General features: G+C 41.7%; 2 protein-coding genes across 2 annotated transcripts in view; both read left to right on the forward strand.

Moving 5' to 3' along the window:
• iqub (IQ motif and ubiquitin domain containing) overlaps positions 1 to 4,776 on the forward strand; it is an 18,922-nt gene extending 14,146 nt beyond the window's left edge. Inside the window, 6 exon segments of the mRNA XM_062420689.1 lie at positions 22 to 195; positions 761 to 931; positions 1,633 to 1,809; positions 2,605 to 2,853; positions 3,464 to 3,649; positions 4,588 to 4,776. Coding sequence (XP_062276673.1) covers positions 22 to 195; positions 761 to 931; positions 1,633 to 1,809; positions 2,605 to 2,853; positions 3,464 to 3,649; positions 4,588 to 4,776 — 1,146 coding nt within the window.
• A 3,134-nt stretch (positions 4,777 to 7,910) lies between these two features.
• Positions 7,911 to 22,500, forward strand: part of slc13a1 (solute carrier family 13 member 1) — a 19,046-nt gene continuing 4,456 nt past the window's right edge. Inside the window, 13 exon segments of the mRNA XM_062420795.1 lie at positions 7,911 to 8,021; positions 9,134 to 9,197; positions 9,200 to 9,261; positions 9,600 to 9,736; positions 9,826 to 9,992; positions 10,427 to 10,466; positions 10,567 to 10,636; positions 11,591 to 11,727; positions 11,825 to 11,944; positions 13,442 to 13,549; positions 15,394 to 15,495; positions 16,813 to 16,904; positions 17,529 to 17,623. Of these exon segments, the coding sequence (XP_062276779.1) occupies positions 7,911 to 8,021; positions 9,134 to 9,197; positions 9,200 to 9,261; positions 9,600 to 9,736; positions 9,826 to 9,992; positions 10,427 to 10,466; positions 10,567 to 10,636; positions 11,591 to 11,727; positions 11,825 to 11,944; positions 13,442 to 13,549; positions 15,394 to 15,495; positions 16,813 to 16,904; positions 17,529 to 17,623 (1,305 nt within the window).

Genomic DNA, 22,500 nt, shown 5'->3' on the forward strand with positions numbered 1-22,500 from the left:
AAATGTCTGCGTGTTTCAGAGTGGAGGCTGGAGGAGGAGCAGCGGATCAACTCCTCCCTGAGAGGAGCTGAGAGGAAGGCGGCTCTCTACTCGCTGCTGGAACAGGAGACGCAGCTCATCGCCGCCATCGGATGTCATCGCATCGCCGTCAACAACAACAACTACGACACAACTGTCAGGAGGTTCCTGGAGAAGGTCAGAGGTCACTCAGACATCACCTCTTCTGCTCCCAGCTCTCTCAGTCCAGACTCAGTGTTGGATTAGGGCTCAATTCATCCATTTATTGATTTACTCCAACCAACTAAGGAGCCTTTGAAAAAGAGTCAAAGTCAAACAAGTACAATAGAAATGAGTAAAAAAATGCCCATCACAATGTTACCATGAACATATTATTTTATTTATTTATTGGACCATCAGTCCAAATCCCCAAAATGTTCAACGACAGAAAAAAACAGTACTGTTAATAAAATCACCATCAGCAGTAGTATTAGTAGTATTAACAGTACTAGTACTAACAGTATTAGTAGTACTATCAGTGTGATGATTCAGTCTGCAGTAGTATTAGTAGTACTAACAGTAGTATTAGTAGTACTACCAGTAGTATTAGTAGTACTAACAGTAGTATTAGTAGTACTACCAGTACTACTACTAACAGTGCTATGACGTGTGTCAGTCTGCAGCTCCTCACCAGTAGTATTATTAGTAGTACGAGTTGTAGTATTAACAGTACTACTACTAACAGTGATATGATGTGATTCAGTCTGCAGCTCCTCACCAGTGGCGAGCAGCAGACGGTGGGATGATACAGATGGACAGTCAGCACACCATCAGAGCCAGAGAGCTGAAAGACATTTATAACAACATCACAACAAGCTCAGTGAGCCATGAACAGAGACTCCAAATCCTGATGACACTCAAACACACCGTCAAGGTAACACACACACACACACACACACACACACACACACACACACACACACGCACACGCACACACACACACACACACACGCACACGCACACGCACACACACACACACACACACACACACACATAATTTAGTCGTCTTTATCGCTTCCTTCCTTCTTTCCTCCCTCCTTCCGTCTGTCCTCCCTCCCTCCCTCTTTCCTTCCTCTCTCTTTCCTCCCTTCCTTGTTTCCTTCTTCCATCGCCCTTTCTTCCTTCCTTCTGTCCTTCCTTCCTCCCTCCCTCCTTCTTTCCTTCCCTCATTCCGTCCTTCCTTCCTTCCTTCCTCCCTTCCTCCCTCCTTCTCTCTTTCCTTTCCTCCCCCCTACCTTCCTCCCTTCCTTCTTCCTTTTTTCCTCCGTCCCTCCCTCCTACCTTCCTTCCTTCCTTCTTTCCTCCGTCCTTCCTTCCTTCCTCCCTTCCTTCACTCAAACACACCGTCAAGGTAACACACACACACACACACACACACACACACACACACACACACACACACACACACACACACACACACACACACACAACACACACATACTGTCCAACATTATTAAATCAGTATTTATAGTATAAAGTTAGTCTGAATGTGGATAAATAACTGTGACTCTGCAGCTTCTGTCATATTAATCACTGCGGTGTTGATGTGTGCTCGTCTTTATCCTGATTGGACAGGAGCACGAGTGTCAGCTGACCCGGGATGTGGTGGATTTGATCGACAGGGAAGTGGACCTGTTGACTCGCGGTGTTAAAGCCTCCAGTCTGGAAGGGCTGAGGAAGAGGATCTCCACTCTCTTCCTCCAGTACATCAAAATACCGGCATTTAACCCCGAGGTGGCCAAGCTGCTGCAGGTGAGCAGGGTTTATTTACTGTCACCGACCTGCCTGCTGTCCAGATGCATCATGGGTAATGTAGGCACCAAGTTTGGCTGAGGTAAAAGGAAATATGTGGAATATAAAAGACGAGGCTCTGGTTCAGCTGTCAGTTCCTTCTTTCCTCCCTTTCTTCCTTCCTTCCTCCATCCCCCTTTCTTCCTTCCTTCCTTCTGTCCTTCTGTCCTTCTTTCCTTCCCTCCTTCACTCTTTCTTTCCTCCCTTCCTTCGTTCCTTCCTCCCTCCTTCTCTCTTTCTTTCCTCCCCCCTACCTTCCTCCCTTCCTTCTTTCCTTCCTTCCTCATTTCCTTCCTTCTTCCTCCCTTCCTTTCTTTCCTTCCTCCCTTCCTTCCTTTCCTCTCTTCCTTTTTCCCTCCTTTCCTTCCTTCTTCCTCCCTTCCTTCCTTCCTTCCTCCCTCCTTTCCTTCCTTTTTCCTCCCCTTCCTTTCTTTCCTTCCTCCCTTTCCTCTCTTCCTTCTTCCCTTCTTTTCCTTCCTCCCTTCCTTTCCTTTCCTTCCTTCTTCCTCCCTTCCTTCCTTCTTCCTCCCTTCCTTCCTTCTTCCTCCCTTGCTTAGTTGATAATTAAAATATATGAATGATATTTTGGATATGGAGAGAATAAACCAAACTGTCTTGACTTCCATTTTTTTCAGCCTTTTCTTTTCCAGCCTCTGATTAATCACTCTGTCCCTGATCATCAACCCCTGATGTTATGATTCATTATAAATACACTGATAAGATAACTTCCTCCCTGTTCTCTACTCTCCGTTCCAGGTTCCTCAGAATCCGTCCCAGCTGAAGAACAACATGTTCCTCTGCCCGAGCTGCCATCGCTACCTCCGCTCCGCTGACTTCAGCTCTTCGGCCAGCGCCCGTCTGAGCGGTCCGTGTCTGGACTGCACCAGACTGGACAACATCGCCCGTTCCCGTAACGACTTCTCCTGCTACAAGAACATCCTGAAGAGGCTGAGAGCCGACGAGCAGCGCCTCAACCCGGAGGCCAAGATCCCCTTCCTGCTGCAGGTGACTTCCTCTCTGCGCTGCGCTCGTTCTGCAGGAACCAGGCGGGGAGTTCTGGTCCTCTGAAATGATGCCAACGCGGAAGTAACTTAAAACTGCATTCTATCAAAAGGCCACCAGGGGGCGACCGTTTTGGTGTCAAAAGGACTTCCGTCTCTATACAAGTCAATGGAGAATTCACCAACTTCTCACTTGATTTCTAACCTCAGTAAACGTTTTCAAAATGTGTTTATGGTCTCAATCGCTAGTTTAAAGCCTTCTTCAATGCAGTATGATGTTCATTTGGGACATTTTGGCCTCCCTGATTTTATATGTGACGATAAAGCAGGGTATGCATTAGGGCGTGGCTACGTGGTGATTGACAGGTTGATTGGTTCACAGGTTCAGGAGGGCGCCTCATGCTCCTCCTGATGCCCATATAAGTAGAATCCATATTTTTATTTTTCCCAGCATGCACCTGAAATTTTCAAGATGGCGCTGCTCAGATCCGATACTATTGGCCTCCGAGCAGCAGTCCACAAACCAATGGGTGACATCACGGATGTTACCTCCATTATATATACAGTGTATGTCAGGAACCCTGAATCTAAAGCCTGTGTGTGTTTCCTCTCAGGTGGAGGATGTGCAGTACCTGGTGGAGGTGGTCTGGGCTTCCCGCTCAGCGCTCCACGCCGGCAGCGATCTCTACAACCTGGTGTTTGTCCGCTGGGAGTGTCAGAGAGACTGGAGCCCCTGGAACTGCTTCCTGCTGTCCAAAGAGGAGACGACAGCTCACGTGGAAGTGGAAGACGTCCACAAGGTCCGTCTAGTTATCTTCCTGTTCATACTGTTAAAATATCTCCTTCTAATGTGCTTTCAGTGTTCAGTGATGGACACACAGTCATTTAACCTTCATGTCGTCCTCCCGGGTCAAATTGACCCCGTCTGTTTTGACTGTTCCTTCTTTCCTCCATCCCCCTTTCTTCATTTGTTCCTTTTATCCTTCCTTTCTCCCTCCTTCTTCCCTCCTCCTTCTCTCTTTCTTTCCTCCCCAACCTTCCTCCCTTCCTTCTTTCCTTTCATTCCTTCCTTCCTTTCTCCCTTCCTTCCTTCCTCCCTCCTTTCCTGCCTCCCTTCCTCCCTCCTTTCCTTCCTTCTTCCTCCCTTCCTCCTCCTTCCTTCCTTCCTCCCCACTTTCCTTCCTTCTTCCTTCCCCTCCTCCTTCCTCCTTCCTCTCCTCCTTTCCTCCTCCTTTCCTTCCTTTCCTTCCTTCCTTCCTTCTCCTCCTCCTTTCCTTCCTTCCTTCTTCCTCCCTTCCATCCTCCCTTCCTCCTTCCTTTCCTTCCTTCCTCCCCACTTTCCTTCCTTCTTCCTTCCTTCCTCCCTCCTTTCCTTTCCTCCCACCTTTCCTTCCTTTCCTTCCTTCCTTCCTTCCTTCCTTCCCTCCTTCTTTTCTTTCTTCCTTCTTCCTCCCTTCCGTCCTCCCTTCCTCCCTCCTTTCCTTCCTTCCTCCCCATTTCCTTCCTTCTTCTCCTTCCTTCCTCCCTCCTTTACTTTCCTCCCTTCCTTCCTCCCGCCTTTCCTTCCTTCCCTTCCTTCCCTCCTTCTTTCCTTCCTTCCCTCCTTCTTTCCTTCCTTCCTTCTTCCTTCCTCCCTCCCTCGTTTCCTTTCCTCCCTTCCATCCTCCCTCCCTCCCTTCCTTCCTTGACTGGAGGACACCAGGAGGATTTAACCTTTCTCTCTGCTGTTTGTCATCAGACGTACGAGGCGGCGTTCATCCGCAGGATCGAACACATGCACACGTTGGCTCGGCGCCACTTCAGCCAGATCCCCATCATGGCCGAGTACCTGGACTCTGCTGCCCTGGGCAACCAGCCCATCTCCAAGCCCATCGCCATGGCGACAAGCAGGCAGACCACCGACACGCCATCGTCCTCGGCTCGTTAGGAGAAACCGTTTCCTCTTCTGCTACAAAATAAAAGTCCTGATAGTGTCACTGCTTCCTGTCAAAGCTTCAGTAAATTCATTTAAGTCAAGGGTGTTTTATTTTGAAAATAGGATGTAGTGACAATAAGTTAAGAATCTTTCAGCTAAAATTATATTTATTATTATTATAAAATCCATGTTGCAAATGTCTCAAGCTTATCAGTCGCATCATAATTTAACCTTTCAATTAAAATAGAAATATTTAATAAAATTAAGCCATTTTCCAGCTTTTAACCCTCCTGTTGTCCTCGAGTCAAGGAAGGAAGGAAGGAGGGAAGGAAGTGAGGGAGGAAGGAAGGAAGGAAGGAAGGAAGGGAAGGAAGGAAGGAAGGAAGGAAGGAAAGGAGGGAGGTAGGGAGGAAGAAGGAAGGAAAGGAGGGAGGAAGGGAGGGAGGAAAGAAGGAGGGAAAGGAGGAAGGAAGGAAGGAAGGTAGGAGGGAGAAAGGAAAAGAGGAAGGGAGGAAGGAAGGAAAGAAGGAGAGAGGAAAGAAGGAAGGGAGGAGAGTAGGGGGGAGGAAAGAAGGACAGAGGAAAGAAGGAAGGGAGGAAGGTAGGGGGGAAGAAGGAAGGAAGGGAGGAGGGAGAAAGGAAAAGAGGAAGGAAAGAAGGACAGAGGAAAGAAGGAAGGTAGGGGGGAGGAAAAAGGAGGGAAGGAAGGAAGGAACGGAGGAGGGAGAAAGGAAAAGAGGAAGGGAGGAAGAAAGGAGGGAGGAAGAAGGAAGGAAAGAAGGAGGAAAAGGAGGAAGGAAGGTAGGAGGGAGAAAGGGAAAGAAGGACAGAAGAAAGAAGGAAGGGGGGAAGGTAGGGGGGAGGAAAGAAGGGAGGAAGGAAAGGAACAGTCAAAACAGACGGGGTTAATTGTTTGTCTATTCAGTGAAATGATGAAGTATTATATAATCTAGTATTTAGATAAACATTCATTTAATAATAAAACAGTTAAACATCTTTATAACTACTCTGAATAGTAGAAAACCATTTAATTAATAACACTTAAAACATAAACATGAATATATTATATATATTATGTGTTGGAAATAAAGAAAAATGTGTTGAAAGTGAGTCAGTGATCAGAAACAAAGGAAGGAAGGAAAGGAGGGAGGAAAGGAGGAAGAAGGAAGGAAAGGAGGGAGGAAGGAAGGAAACGAGGGAGGAAAGGAGGAAGGAAGGAAGGATAGGAGGGAGGAAAGGAGGAAGGAAGGAAGGATAGGAGGGAGGAAAGGAGGAAGAAAGAAGGATAGGAGGGAGGGAGGAAAGGAGGGAGGAAGGGAGGAAAGGAGGGAGGATATAAACAGATCCAAACTCACATCTGTGTGTTTATAATAAAATAATCAGTGCCGGTAAAAGTGATGCAACAGTTTATTTATATTTACTGAGTTATTTATTAACGTTCCTTCAGTTCACATGTCAGCATTTCTTTCTTTCTTTCTTTCTTTCTCAACCTGTGAAAGTTTCTCCCATTCCTGAAACATTCAAAACTTATCTTCCACAATTTATCTTCATATAGAAAAACTGATCATTTCAGTTTCTACTGTATTAAACACACTGTGGTTCATGTTTGGAGTCCACTCCGTCTGTTTTGATTGTTCCTTCCTCTCTCTCTTTCCTCATTTCCTTCCTCCATCCCCCTTTCTTCCTTCCTTCTGTCCTTCCTTCCTCCCTCCCTCCTTCTTTCTTTCCCTTCTTCCTTCCTTCCTCCCTTCCTTCTTTCCTCTGTCCTTCTTTCTTTCTTTCCTTCCTCTCTTTTTCCTCCGTTCCTTCCTCCACCCCCCTTTCTTCCTTCCTTCTGTCCTTCCTTCCTTCCTTCCTTCTTTCCTCCATCCTTCCTTCTCTCTTTCTTTCCTCCCCCTTCCCTCCTCCCTTCATTCTTTCCTCCGTTCTTCCTTCCTTCCTTCCTCCCTTCCTTTCCTTCCCTTCCTTCTTCCTCCCTTCCATCCTTCCTTCCTTCCCTTCCCTCCCCTCCCTCCTCCTTCCTCCCTCCTCCTTTCCTTCCTCCTTTCCTTTCCTTCCATCCTTCCTTCCTTCCTCCCTCCCTTCCTTCTTCCTCCCTTCCATCCTTCTTCCCTCCCTCCCTCCTTTCCTTCCTCCCTCCCTCCTTTCCTTCCTCCTTTCCTTTCCTTCCGCCTTCCTTCAACTCTATAATTTATGCTTTTACTTCTTATATATCTGTTAAATTATGTTAAACACAGAGTTCACTGAGTTCATGAAGAGTCAAATATCACATATGACCACAAACTTATTACAAGTCTAAAAGTAGAAAGTTTAAGTTATTTATTTCAACTAAATGTTATTTTTCTGCAGGAAATCTCAGCAGGTTAAATCCTGTTTTCATCAAAAGCTGAAGAATTATCCATATTAAAGACATACAGAAGGTCTTTTTATGATATTTCCAAACTGTTTTAACTTTAAACTTTAAAGGAACAGACTGTACTTTTATGAAATCTTGTTTTTGGTTGTCTTGCACAGAGTCAGATGAGTCAGACAGAGGTGCAGAACATGTTTAACTTATTATAACACAAGATTTAACAGGAGGGGAAACTGCTCTTAAAGCTCCATTAACAGTAATCTAACCTCCTGCTGTGATGTGGATCCAACAGTGACTCAAAAACTCCCTGAAAAAGATGCAAAACCTTCAAAATCTAATGACTCAACCCTGAAATATGAATTCATTTATTCTCAGAAGTGTAAAAATAAATAAATAAATAGGTCAAAGTGTGTTGCTTTAAAGTGCTATAAATGAAGGCGGTGTCACTGTGTTATCTCTCCCTTATGTTAATAAATCACTGGTTATCTCACAGGTTCACAGGTTTGGTGTCTTAACTCAAAGAAACTCCATGAACTAATAACCTCTGACACTCTGAGGAGGAGGAGGAGGAGGAGGAGGAGGAGGAGGAGGAGGAGGAAGGCTAACCTGAAGACAGCCTTTAAAGTGTCCCAGTTTAACACCAGCAGAAGAGAAAGGAGAAGAAGAAGAAGAAGAAGAAGAAGAAGAAGAAGAAGAAGAAGAAGAAGAAGAAGAAGAAGAAGAAGAAGAAGAAGAAAAAAAGAAGAAGAAGAAAAAGAAGAAGAAGAAGAAGAAGAAGAAGAAGAAGAAGAAGATGTTGTTATTGAAGAAGCTGAGCAGCCGACTGTGGAACTACCGCAGCATCGTCCTGATCTTCCTCACGCCGCTGCTGCTGCTTCCTCTTCCTCTGCTGATCGGGACGAAGGTGAGTCTCTGACGACCGGAGCAAAGTGCAAACTGCTGTTAATAGAAACGGAGTAAAAGAGACGGAGAAGCTGCAAGAATCTGTGTTTTTAACAATGAACTGATTTACTAATGCAGAGTAATGTGTGTGTGTTTAACCCTCCTGTTGTCCTCGAGTCAAGGAAGGAAGGAAGGGAGGGAGGAAGGAAGGAAGGAAGGGAGGGAGGAAGGAAAGGAGGGAGGAAGAAGGAAGGAAAGGAGGGAGGAAGGAAGGAGGGAGGAAGGAAGGAGGGAGGAAGGAAGGGAGGAAGGAAGGGAGGAAGAATGACGGAAAGGAGGGAGGAAGGAAGGAAGGAGGGAGGAAGGAAGGGAGGAAGGAAGGGAGGAAGAATGACGGAAAGGAGGGAGGAAGGAAGGAGGGAGGAAGGAAGGGAGGAAAAGGTAGAAGGAAGGGAAGAAGGAAAGGAAGGAAGGAAGGACGGAGGAAAGAAGGAAGGAAAGGAAAGGAAGGAGGGAAAGAAGGAAGGAAGGAATTAAATGAAGGAGGGAGGAAAGAAGGAAGGTGGGAGGGAGGGAAGTAAAGAAGGAGGGGAGGAAAGAGAGAGGAAGGAAAGAAAGAGATAAGGAGGGAGGGAGGAAGGACAGACGGAAGGAAGGAAGGAAGGAAAGAAGGAACAGTCAAAACAGACGGGGTCAATTTGACCCGGGAGGACGACACGAAGGTTAAAAGCTCACACTGCTGGAAGAATTACGGAAAGGAGGGAGGAAGGAAGGGAAGGAGGAAGGAAGGGAAGGAGGAAGGAAGGAAGGAAGGAAGGGAGGAAGGAAGGAAAGAAGGACAAAGGAAAGAAAGAAGGGAGGAAGGTAGGGGGGAGGAAAGAAAGAGAGAAGGAGGGAAGGAAAGAAGGGAAGGAGGGAGGAAGGAGAGAAGGAGGGAGGGAGGATAGACGGAAGGAAGGAAGGAAGGAAAGAAGGAACAGTGAAAACAGACGGGGTCAATTTGACCTGGGAGGACGACAGGAAGGTTAAAAGCTCACACTGCTGTTCTTTAACGAGTCCTTCACACACACACACACACACACACACACACACACACACACACACACACACACACACACACACACACACACACAGGAAGCAGAGTGTGGCTTCGTGCTGCTGCTGATGTCGGTGTACTGGATCACTGAGCTCATCCCTCTGCCATCACCGCCATGCTGCCTGCCGTCCTCTTCCCCATGTTCGGCATCATGAAGTCATCAGCTGTGAGTTTATAAAGTTAGAGACTAAATATTACAGCCTGGATACACACACACACACACACCTATACACACACACACACATACACACACACATACACACACACACACACACACACACACACACACACACACACACACACACCTATACACACACATACACACACATACACACCTATACACACACATGCACACACACACACACCTATACACACACACACGCGCACATACACACACACACACCTATACACACACACCCACACCCACACACAAACACACACACACACACACCTATACACAAACACACACACGCACAGGTGTTAGTGTTGTTATTTCTCCTGCAGGTGGCGAAGGCGTACTTTAAAGACTTCCACCTGCTGTTGGTCGGCGTCGTCTGCCTCGCCACCTCCATCGAGAAGTGGAGCCTCCACCGGCGGATCGCCCTGCGGCTGGTGATGCTGGTGGGGAGGAACCCCGCCTGGTGAGCACCACCCGTCCCTCCTGCTGTAGGATGCAGCTTCACACCTCCGTTACCTTTCTCCGCTCTGACCGCCACGCTGTCGCCTGCAGGTTGATGCTGGGCTTCATGTCCGGCTGCGCTTTCCTCTCCATGTGGGTCCAAAACACCTCGGCTGTTACCATGGTGATGCCCATCGTGGAGGCGATGCTCCAGCAGATCCTGAAGGCCAAAGACGGGGGATCAGCCGGGGAAGATAACCCCAACCTGCAGCTGGACGGTAACGTGATGCATATAGGAAGTACTCGGATACTTTACTGCAGTAGAAGTACAAATACAGCAAAGGAAAAAGTACTTCATTACATGTGAAAGTACTTCATTGAATGTCCTACTGAAGTGAAAGTACATAAGTCAAGTATTTAACATGAATGACTGAATCTATTTTATTATAATATGATTAATTTATATCCAAATATAAACATTAGTCAAACGTTTGGGCTAAACTTTAACACCAGTGAAGAAAAGTCATTATCTCTGAGTGATGAAGAAAGTGACATCATGCTGCAGGTTAGTCAGTGAGAGGAAACATGGACACATGGAGTCATTTCACACATGTTTTTGTTAACTGTCATTTTACACAAAACAACAACAACAATAATCTATAACAATAAAAAAATGAAGCCTGTAATTTAACACATTCTGTTATTTCTGCAGAAACTGACGTCAACACTGAAAAGAAAAAGGAAAACGTGAGGTACGACTTTATGTGATGTTCAGTGTGTACTACTGTAGTACACACACAGTACTCACAGTACTCACAGTACTCACATTAATACTGCATTCATGTCTCTCAGTGAGCAGCAGCATCCAGATGTTGAAGAGGAAACGTGTGTACCAATACAGACGTTGTCACAGCCGCCTGCAGCTCAGGTACAAACACAATACTACAGTCTGTCACTAAAATACTGCTGTTAGTACTACTAATACTACACTACTAGTATTTATACTACTATTACTACTACTACTACTACTAATACTACTACTACTACCACTGCTTTCCTTATGATTACTGCTATAAATAAAGCTACTGCACTACTGAAACAACTACTCTTATTATTAGAAGTACTACAATGATACTACAATCACTACTAAAACTACTGATTATTAATTATGGACACCGTCTCAGATCATTTAAATCTATTTATTCTGGTGTTACTATTTATTTAGAGGAAATGTAAGTTTATTTTTTTATGCATGGAGCGAGGTGTATAAGAAGATCCTGTTTGGTATCTTCTAATGCCTCCAGTACTGCTGTTAATACCATAGACATCCGTGACTTCACCCATTGGTTTGTGGACTGCTGCTCGGAGGCCAATAGTTTCGGATCTGAGCAGCGCCATCTTGAAAATTTCAGGTGCATGCTGGGAAAAATAAAAACAGGGATTCTACTTATATGGGCATCAGGAGGAGCATGAGGCGCCCTCCTGAACCTGTGAACCAATCAACCTGTCAATCACCACGTAGCCACGCCCTAATGCATACCCTGCTTTATCGTCACATATAAAATCAGGGAGGCCAAAATGTCCCAAATGAACATCATACTGCATTGAAGAAGGCTTTAAACTAGCGATTGAGACCATAAACACATTTTGAAAACGTTTACTGAGGTTAGAAATCAAGTGAGAAGTTGGTGAATTCTCCATTGACTTGTATAGAGACGGAAGTCCTTTTGACACCAAAACGGTCGCCCCCTGGTGGCCTTTTGATAGAATGCAGTTTTAAGTTACTTCCGTGTTGGCCTCATTTCAGAGGACCGGATACTGTGTGATTAGTATCAGTGAGCTGTTGGGTTATTTCTCCCTCTGTGTGGTCTTGCAGGCCTCCAGCAGGTGTAACCGGGACCTGATGATGTGTAAAGCGATGTGTCTCGGCGTCGCCTACTCCTCGAACATCGGAGGCATATCGACGCTGCCGGGAACGTCGCCCAACCTCATCTTCTCCGAGTACATCAACCAGTGAGAAAAGAGAAGAATATAATACAGTGAATTTAAGACTGTGATGTGAAGACTTCCAGAAAAACAAAGTCATTAAATCTTCCTGTCATTATATCAGGATTTATCCGAACTGCAGCTGCATTAACTTTGGGAACTGGCTGGTGCTGTGTCTGCCCATCAGTGTGATCATGCTGCTGCTGACGTGGATCTGGCTCTACTGGCTCTTCATCGGCTCAGAGTGAGTTTTAAACACATCATGAAGTATAAATTATTACCTAATTCTGTGTCTCACTCTTCTTAACCTTCCTGTCGTCCTCCCGGGTCAAATTGACCACGTCTGTTTAGACTGTTCCTTCTTTCCTCCCTTACTTCCTTCTTTCCTCCCTTACTTCCTTCTTTCCTCCCTTGCTTCCTTCCGTCTGTCCTTCCTCCCTCCCTCCTTCTCTCTTTCTTTCCTTCCTCTCTCTTCCCCTTTCTTCCTTCCTTCTGTCGTTCCTCTCTTACTTCCTTCCTCTTCCTTTCCTTCCTCCTTCCTTCTTCCTCCTTCCTTTCTCCTTCCTTCCTTCCTTCCTTCCTTCCTTCCTTCCTTCCTTCCTTCCTTCCTTCCTTCCTTCCTTCCTTCCTTCCTTCCTTCCTTCCTTACTTCTTCCTTCCTCCTTCCCCCTTACTTCTTCCTTCCTCCCTCCCTCCTCCTTCCTTTCCTTTCCTTCCTTCCTTCCCTCCTTCCTTCTTCCTTCCTCCCTTACTTTCTCCTTCCTTCCTTTCCTTCCTTTCCTACCTTCCCTCCTTCCTTTCTTCCTCCCCTCCTTTCCTTCCTTCCTTCCCTCCTTCCTTCCTTCTTCCTTCCCTCCTTCCTTTCTTCCTTCCTCCTTCCTTTCCTTCCTTCCCTCCTTCCTTCTTCCTTCCTCCTTCTTTCTTTCTCTTCCTTCTTTCCTTCCTCCTTCCTCCTTCCTTCCCTCCTTCCTTCTTCCTTCCTCCCTTACTTTCTCCCTTACTTTCTCCTTCCTTCCTTCCTTCCTTCCTTCCTTCCTTCCTTCCTTCCTTCCTTCCTTCCTTCCTTCCTTCCTTCCTTCCTTCCTTCCTTCCTCCTGTGTAGTTTGTTATTGATTCATTTATGCATCTTTTTTATCACAGTTTCACATTATCTTCAATGCAGGTTCAAGGCCACTAAGATGTGTTTATTTTCCATTATTTATCTTTTTATGTAAGAATGTAATAAATAGAGATGATATAACACACACTGTAGCACAGTGCCAGGGTCGCCTCTTAACTTTAAACATGTAAATAAACAGGTTTAATCCTCTTTAAACCTTTTTAAAACCAAGATTTATGATTAATAATTAAGGTGCTGTAACTTAAAATAAAGGAAATATTAGTTATTTTCTAATATTGCTTCATTAGAATCTGTTTATCAGTCAAGTATATAAATATACAAAGAGTCTGCCGTGGTGTTTACTCCCAAAAACGCATAAAAAATATTAAAATATAACAACAGTAAAGTTATAATAATAATAATGAAATAATAAAATAAACAAAGTGAAACTAAAATTACATGAAAGAGAGTTTAACCAATCACAGTCAATCATTAGGTTCTGTTACCTGCCGTCCATCAATCATGTGATCTGTCTGTTTGCTCTGAACACACACACACACACACACACACACACACACACACACACACACACACAAACACACACACACACACACACACACACACACACACACACACACACAGCTTCAGGTTCCTATGGCGATGTGGAGGACGAGGAGCAGAACAGTCTGAGAGAGAAAAGGCAGCAAGAAAAGTGATAGAAGACGAGTACAGAGCGCTGGGACCCATGAGGTGATCACTCACTCACTCATTCATTCACTCTTTCATTTATTCATTCATTCATTCAGTCACTCTTTCATTCAGTCACTCATTCATTCATTCATTCACTCATTCATTTATTCACTCATTCACTCATTCATTCATTCATTCATTCACTCTTTCATTCATTCACTCATTCATTTATTCACTCATTCACTCATTCATTCATTCATTCATTTATTCACTCACTCATTCATTCATTCACTCATTCATTTATTCACTCATTCACTCATTCATTCATTCATTCATTCACTCATTCACTCTTTCATTCATTCACTCATTCATTTATTCACTCATTCACTCATTCATTCATTCATTTATTCACTCACTCATTCATTCATTCACTCTTTCATTTATTCACTCAGTCACTCTTTCATTTATTCATTCATTCACTCATTCACTCTTTCATTCACTCTTTCATTCACTCTTTCATTCATTCATTCACTCTTTCATTTATTCACTCAGTCACTCACTCATTATTCACTCATTCACTTTTTCATTTATTCACTCATTCACTCTTTCATTTATTCACTCGTTCATTCAGTCACTCATTCACTCTTTCATTTATTCATTCACTCTTTCATTTATTCAGTCATTCATTTATTTACTCATTCACTCTTTCATTTATTCACTCGTTCATTCAGTCATTCTTTCATTTATTCATTCACTCTTTCATTTATTCAGTCATTCATTTATTTACTCAATCACTCTATCATTTATTCACTCAGTCTTTTTCATTTATTCACTCATTCACTCTTTCATTTATTCACTCAGTCACTCTTTCATTTATTCACTCAGTCACTCTTTCATTCATTCACTCATTTACTCATTTATTATCTCAGTTACTCTTTCATTCATTCACTCATTCACTCTTTCATTTATACACTCATTCACTCTTTCATTCATTCACTCAGTCACTCTTTCGTTCATTCAGTCACTCAGTCACTCTTTCATGTATTCACTCATTCACTCTTTCATTCATTCAGTCACTCTTTCATTTATTCACTCAGTCATTCTTTCATTTATTCATTCATTCACTCAGTCACTCTTTCATTTATTCACTCAGTCACTCTTTCATTTATTCACTCAGTCACTCTTTCATTTATTCACTCAGTCACTCTTTCATTTATTCACTCATTCATTCATCCATATATGCATCAATGTTTTATTTTTTTATTAATGAATTAACTAATGCCTCAGTTAATCAGTTATCTGTTCATTCATTCATCCACTCATATGTTTGTTTATTTATTCATTCATTCATTCTGTCTGTCAGTGTGTTCATACATACAGAGCATCCAGAAAGTATTCACCCCTTCACTTCCCCCTCATGTTGTTATATTACAGCTTTATTCCAAAATGGATTAAATTAATTTTTTTCCTCATCAATCTGCACACAATGGGCCAGATGCAAGAACCACTGTGATTTACGAGGAAATGAACATCATACTGCATTGAAGAAGGCTTTAAACTAGCGATTGAGACCATAAACACATTTTGAAAACGTTTACTGAGGTTAGAAATCAAGTGAGAAGTTGGTGAATTCTCCATTGACTTGTATAGAGACGGAAGTCCTTTTGACACCAAAACGGTCGCCCCCTGGTGGCCTTTTGATAGAATGCAGTTTTAAGTTACTACAGCTGGACTCCAGTCAAGTTGTAGAAACATCTCAATGATCAGTGCAAACAGGAAGCACCTGAGCTCAGTTTTGAGTGTCATAGCAACGGGTTTTAATACATTTGGAAGAGTTTCTAAAAGCCCTTTTTAGCTTTGTTATTATGGGATGTTTTGTGTAGATTGATGATTAATGGCTTCAGTCCTCAGGAGATCTTCACTCTGATCGTCTTCCTGCTGATGGTTCTGCTGTGGCTGAGCAGAGCTCCAGGATTCATCCCAGGCTGGTCGACGCTGTTCCCTCAGTGAGTCAATGCTGTTATTATGGGATGGCACTGCATTTAATGTTATTATGGGATCGCACTGCATTTATTATGGGATGCCACTGCATTGAGTTATTATGGGATGCCACTGCATTGAGTTATTATGGGATGCCACTGCAGTTATTATGGGATGTCACTGCATTTATTATGGGATGGCACTGCATTTACAGTTATTATGGGATGGCACTGCATTTAGTTATTTTGGGATGTCACTGCAGTTATTATGGGATGGCACTGCTATTAGTTATTATGGGATGCTACTGCATTGAGTTATTATGGGATGGCACTGCAGTTATTATGGGATGTCACTGCTATTAGTTATTATGGGATGTCACTGCAGTTATTATGGGATGGCACTGCATTTATTATGGGATGTCACTGCATTGAGTTATTATGGGATGTCACTGCAGTTATTATGGGATGGCACTGCATTTAGTTATTATGGGATGTCACTGCAGTTATTATGGGATGGCACTGCATTTACAGTTATTATAGGATGGCACTGCATTTAGTTATTTTGGGATGTCACTGCAGTTATTATGGGATGTCACTGCAGTTATTATGGGATGGCACTGCATTTACAGTTATTATAGGATGGCACTGCATTTAGTTATTTTGGGATGTCACTGCAGTTATTATGGGATGTCACTGCAGTTATTATGGGATGGCACTGCTATTAGTTATTATGGGATGCTACTGCATTGAGTTATTATGGGATGTTACTGCAGTTATTATGGGATGTCACTGCATTTACAGTTATTATGGGATGTCACTGCATTTAGTTATTATGGGATGTCACTGCAGTTATTATGGGATGTCACTGCATGCATTTATTATGGGATGTCACTGCATGCATTTATCATGGGATGTCACTGCATTTAGTTATTATGGGATGTTACTGTAGTTATTATGGGATGTCACTGTAGTTATTATGGGATGGCACTGTAGTTAGTATGGGATGTTACTGTAGTTATTATGGGATGGCACTGCAGTTATTATGGGATGGCACTGCATTTATTATGGGATGGCACTGCATGCATTTATTATGGGATGTCACTGCATTGAGTTATTATGAGATGTCACTGCAGTTATTATGGGATGCCACTGCATTTAGTTATTATGGGATGTTCTTCTTAAAAATACCTATAATAAGTCGTGTTTTCTGTTCTTTCCTTCATAAACGCTGCACTAATATAATCCAGTTGTTACTCTCTGATACTTTGATGATTGATTTCTTCACTTCAAGGTGAGCTGGATTAAAACTTGTCTACTTGATCACTTTTTTTCCTTTTCTTTCAGTCATTCGGGCTTCATCACGGACGCCACCGTTGCTCTGCTGCTGGGCCTCGTCTTCTTCATCGCACCGGCTCACGGATACGACAGAGAATACGGTAACTTACACAGGAAGTTAGTCTGCTGGAAAAACACATTAAGTTTATGTTACTTTATATTTCTCTACTACACTTCAGACTGATATTGTGCTTTTAATTAAAGCCGCTTGAGGTTAATTTGACTGTTTATGATTTTGAGCTTTAACAATTAAAACTGATTTAACAGCTGTTTCTTTAGATTAAGTGTATAAAAGCAGATTAAACCAGTGATTCTCAGCCTATTTGATCTGTGATCTCTATCAGAAAAAACACACATGTAACAACAACGACTGTTTTTCTGCAGAATGAGCACTTATACGTTTTATACTTTTAGACATTTTGTTGATAAGATTCACTTTATTGTCATTTCTCTGAGTATTTGCACAGCAGCTCCTGTCAGTGTATTAAAAAGATAGTAATAATAATATAAAATAAAACCTCTGCATTTCTACCTGAGTATTGTATTAAATGCAGATCTTGTAATGGAGCTTCTTCACAACTCATTATGTCTGATTTTACCTTCACTCAACTATAAAAAAAGGATATTATTAACCTGTTATCTAGTTTTCGGCGGCTGTCCCTCATCATAAGGTTACCTAACTAAGTGAAGATGTGATCAGGATCATTTCATCTCTCTCCACTCAGAGCCGATGATCTCCTGGGAGGAGTTTCAGGCCTCCATGCCCTGGAGAGTGGTGCTGCTGGTCGGAGGAGGCTTCGCACTCGCTGAAGGAACGAAGGTAAAGTTACAGTGAAGTACAAGTACCTCAAACTGTACTACAGTGAAGTACAAGTACCTCAAACTGTACTACAGTAAAGTACGAGTACCTCTAACTGTACTACAGTAAAGTACAAGTACCTCAAACTGTACTACAGTAAAGTACGAGTACCTCTAACTGTACTACAGTAAAGTACAAGTACCTCAAACTGTAGTACAGTAAAGTACAAGTACCTCAAACTGTACTGCAGTAAAGTACGAGTACCTCAAACTGTACTACAGTAAAGTACAAGTACCTCAAACTGTACTACAGTAAAGTATAAGTACCTCAAACTGTACTACAGTAAAGTATAAGTACCTCAAACTGTACTACAGTAAAGTACAAGTACCTCAAACTGTACTACAGTAAAGTACAAGTACCTCAAACTATACTGCAGTAAAGTACAAGTACCTCAAACTGTACTACAGTAAAGTACAAGTACCTCAAACTATACTGCAGTAAAGTACAAGTACCTCAAACTGTACTACAGTAAAGTATAAGTACCTCAAACTGTACTACAGCAAAGTACAAGTACCTCAAACTGTACTACAGTAAAGTACAAGTACCTCAAACTGTACTACATTAAAGTATAAGTACCTCAAACTGTACTACAGTAAAGTATAAGTACCTCAAACTGTACTACAGTAAAGTATAAGTACCTCAAACTGTACTACAGTAAAGTACAAGGACCTCAAACTGTACTACAGTAAAGTACAAGTACCTCAAACTGTACTACAGTAAAGTACAAGTACCTCTAACTGTACTACAGTAAAGTACAAGTACCTCAAACTGTACTACAGTAAAGTATAAGTACCTCAAACTGTACTACAGTAAAGTACAAGTACCTCAAACTGTACTGCAGTAAAGTACAAGTACCTCAAACTGTACTACAGTAAAGTATAAGTACCTCAAACTGTACTACAGTAAAGTACAAGTACCTCAAACTGTACTGCAGTAAAGTACAAGTACCTCAAACTGTACTACAGTAAAGTATAAGTACCTCAAACTGTACTACAGTAAAGTAAAAGTACCTCAAACTGTACTACAGTAAAGTACAAGTACCTCTAACTTTACTACAGTAAAGTACAAGTACCTCAAACTGTACTACGGTAAAGTATAAGTACCTCAAGCTGTACTACAGTAAAGTACAAGTACTTCAATCTGTACTACGGTAAAGTACAAGTACCTCAAACTGTACTGCAGTAAAGTACAAGTACCTCAAACTGTACTGCGGTAAAGTACAAGTACCTCAAACTGTACTACAGTAAAGTACAAGTACCTCAAACTATACTACAGTAAAGTACAAGTACCTCAAACTGTACTACAGTAAAGTACAAGTACCTCTAACTGTACTACAGTAAAGTACAAGTACCTCAAACTGTACTACAGTAAAGTACAAGTACTTCAAACTGTACTACAGTAAAGTACAAGTACCTCAAACTGTACTAGAGTAAAGTACGAGTACCTCAAACTGTACTACAGTAAAGTATAAGTACCTCAAACTGTACTACAGTAAAGTACAAGTACCTCAAACTGTACTACAGTAAAGTACAAGTACCTCAAACTGTACTACAGTAAAGTATAAGTACCTCAAACTGTACTACAGTAAAGTACAAGTACCTCAAACTGTACTACAGTAAAGTACAAGTACCTCAAACTGTACTACAGTAAAGTATAAGTACCTCAAACTGTACTACAGTAAAGTACAAGTACCTCAAACTGTACTACGGTAAAGTATAAGTACCTCTAACTGTACTACAGTAAAGTACAAGTACCTCAAACTGTACTACAGTAAAGTACAAGTACCTCAAACTGTACTACGGTAAAGTATAAGTACCTCTAACTGTACTACAGTAAAGTACAAGTACCTCAAACTGTACTACAGTAAAGTATAAGTACCTCAAACTGTACTACAGTAAAGTAAAAGTACCTCAAACTGTACTACAGTAAAGTACAAGTACCTCTAACTTTACTACAGTAAAGTACAAGTACCTCAAACTGTACTACGGTAAAGTATAAGTACCTCAAACTGTACTACAGTAAAGTACAAGTACTTCAATCTGTACTACGGTAAAGTACAAGTACCTCAAACTGTACTGCAGTAAAGTACAAGTACCTCAAACTGTACTGCGGTAAAGTACAAGTACCTCAAACTGTACTACAGTAAAGTACAAGTACCTCAAACTATACTACAGTAAAGTACAAGTACCTCAAACTGTACTACAGTAAAGTACAAGTACCTCTAACTGTACTACAGTAAAGTACAAGTACCTCAAACTGTACTACAGTAAAGTACAAGTACTTCAAACTGTACTACAGTAAAGTACAAGTACCTCAAACTGTACTAGAGTAAAGTACGAGTACCTCAAACTGTACTGCAGTAAAGTACGAGTACCTCAAACTGTACTACAGTAAAGTATAAGTACCTCAAACTGTACTACAGTAAAGTACAAGTACCTCAAACTGTACTACAGTAAAGTACAAGTACCTCAAACTGTACTACAGTAAAGTATAAGTACCTCAAACTGTACTACAGTAAAGTACAAGTACCTCAAACTGTACTACAGTAAAGTACAAGTACCTCAAACTGTACTACGGTAAAGTATAAGTACCTCAAACTGTACTACAGTAAAGTACAAGTACCTCAAACTGTACTACGGTAAAGTATAAGTACCTCTAACTGTACTACAGTAAAGTACAAGTACCTCAAACTGTACTACGGTAAAGTATAAGTACCTCTAACTGTACTACAGTAAAGTACAAGTACCTCAAACTGTACTACAGTAAAGTATAAGTACCTCAAACTGTACTACAGTAAAGTACAAGTACCTCAAACTGTACTACGGTAAAGTATAAGTACCTCTAACTGTACTACAGTAAAGTACAAGTACCTCAAACTGTACTACAGTAAAGTATAAGTACCTCAAACTGTACTACAGTAAAGTACAAGTACCTCAAACTGTACTACGGTAAAGTATAAGTACCTCTAACTGTACTACAGTAAAGTACAAGTACCTCAAACTGTACTACAGTAAAGTATAAGTACCTCAAACTGTACTACAGTAAAGTACAAGTACCTCAAACTGTACTACGGTAAAGTATAAGTACCTCTAACTGTACTACAGTAAAGTACAAGTACCTCAAACTGTACTACAGTAAAGTATAAGTACCTCAAACTGTACTGCAGTAAAGTACAAGTACCTCAAACTGTACTACAGTAAAGTATAAGTACCTCAAACTGTACTACAGTAAAGTACAAGTACCTCAAACTGTACTACAGTAAAGTACAAGTACCTCAAACTGTACTACAGTAAAGTATAAGTACCTCAAACTGTACTACAGTAAAGTACAAGTACCTCAAACTGTACTACAGTAAAGTACAAGTACCTCAAACTGTACTACAGTAAAGTATAAGTACCTCAAACTGTACTACAGTAAAGTACAAGTACCTCAAACTGTACTACGGTAAAGTATAAGTACCTCTAACTGTACTACAGTAAAGTACAAGTACCTCAAACTGTACTACGGTAAAGTATAAGTACCTCTAACTGTACTACAGTAAAGTACAAGTACCTCAAACTGTACTACAGTAAAGTATAAGTACCTCAAACTGTACTACAGTAAAGTACAAGTACCTCAAACTGTACTACGGTAAAGTATAAGTACCTCTAACTGTACTACAGTAAAGTACAAGTACCTCAAACTGTACTACAGTAAAGTATAAGTACCTCAAACTGTACTACAGTAAAGTACAAGTACCTCAAACTGTACTACCGTAAAGTATAAGTACCTCTAACTGTACTACAGTAAAGTACAAGTACCTCAAACTGTACTACAGTAAAGTATAAGTACCTCAAACTGTACTACAGTAAAGTACAAGTACCTCAAACTGTACTACGGTAAAGTATAAGTACCTCTAACTGTACTACAGTAAAGTACAAGTACCTCAAACTGTACTACAGTAAAGTATAAGTACCTCAAACTGTACTACAGTAAAGTACAAGTACCTCAAACTGTACTATGGTAAAGTATAAGTACCTCTAACTGTACTACAGTAAAGTACAAGTACCTCAAACTGTACTACAGTAAAGTATAAGTACCTCAAACTGTACTACAGTAAAGTACAAGTACCTCAAACTGTACTACGGGTAAAGTATAAGTACCTCTAACTGTACTACAGTAAAGTACAAGTACCTCAAACTGTACTACAGTAAAGTACAAGTACCTCAAACTGTACTACAGTAAAGTACAAGTACCTCTAACTGTACTACAGTAAAGTACAAGTACCTCAAACTGTACTACAGTAAAGTATAAGTACCTCAACCTGTACTACAGTAAAGTACAAGTACCTCAAACTGTACTACGGTAAAGTATAAGTACCTCTAACTGTACTACAGTAAAGTACAAGTACCTCAAACTGTACTACAGTAAAGTATAAGTACTGCAGTACAACATGAAACAATGAGACTCTCTTCCTCTCAGCTCTTTAGAAACACCAGCAACTAAACAAACAAACAAACATAAAGGTAAATAAACTACTTAAACAGCTCTTTTCTAGTCTCTCACATTCACCCATTCACACACACATTCATGCTCTATTGGGCTCAGACATGAGGAGTGATTCGGGGTCCGGTCTCCTGCCTCAGGACACTCAGACTGGAGGAGCCGGGTCTTCCTCCTGAGCCTCAGCTGCCTCAGGGAGCTGAAGCTAACCTACACAAACAAACAGAGTCAATAACATGCTAACTGAACACAAACTGGAGGAAAAGGGACAACTAACCTCTACTGAACCTGGACTGTGATATGAAGCTGTATGATCAACATGTTAAACAGGAACATGAGACAGAGGAGAGCAGGCA

This window comes from Scomber scombrus, chromosome 6 (genome assembly GCF_963691925.1).
Source record: "Scomber scombrus chromosome 6, fScoSco1.1, whole genome shotgun sequence".
NCBI classification, from domain to species: domain Eukaryota; kingdom Metazoa; phylum Chordata; class Actinopteri; order Scombriformes; family Scombridae; genus Scomber; species Scomber scombrus.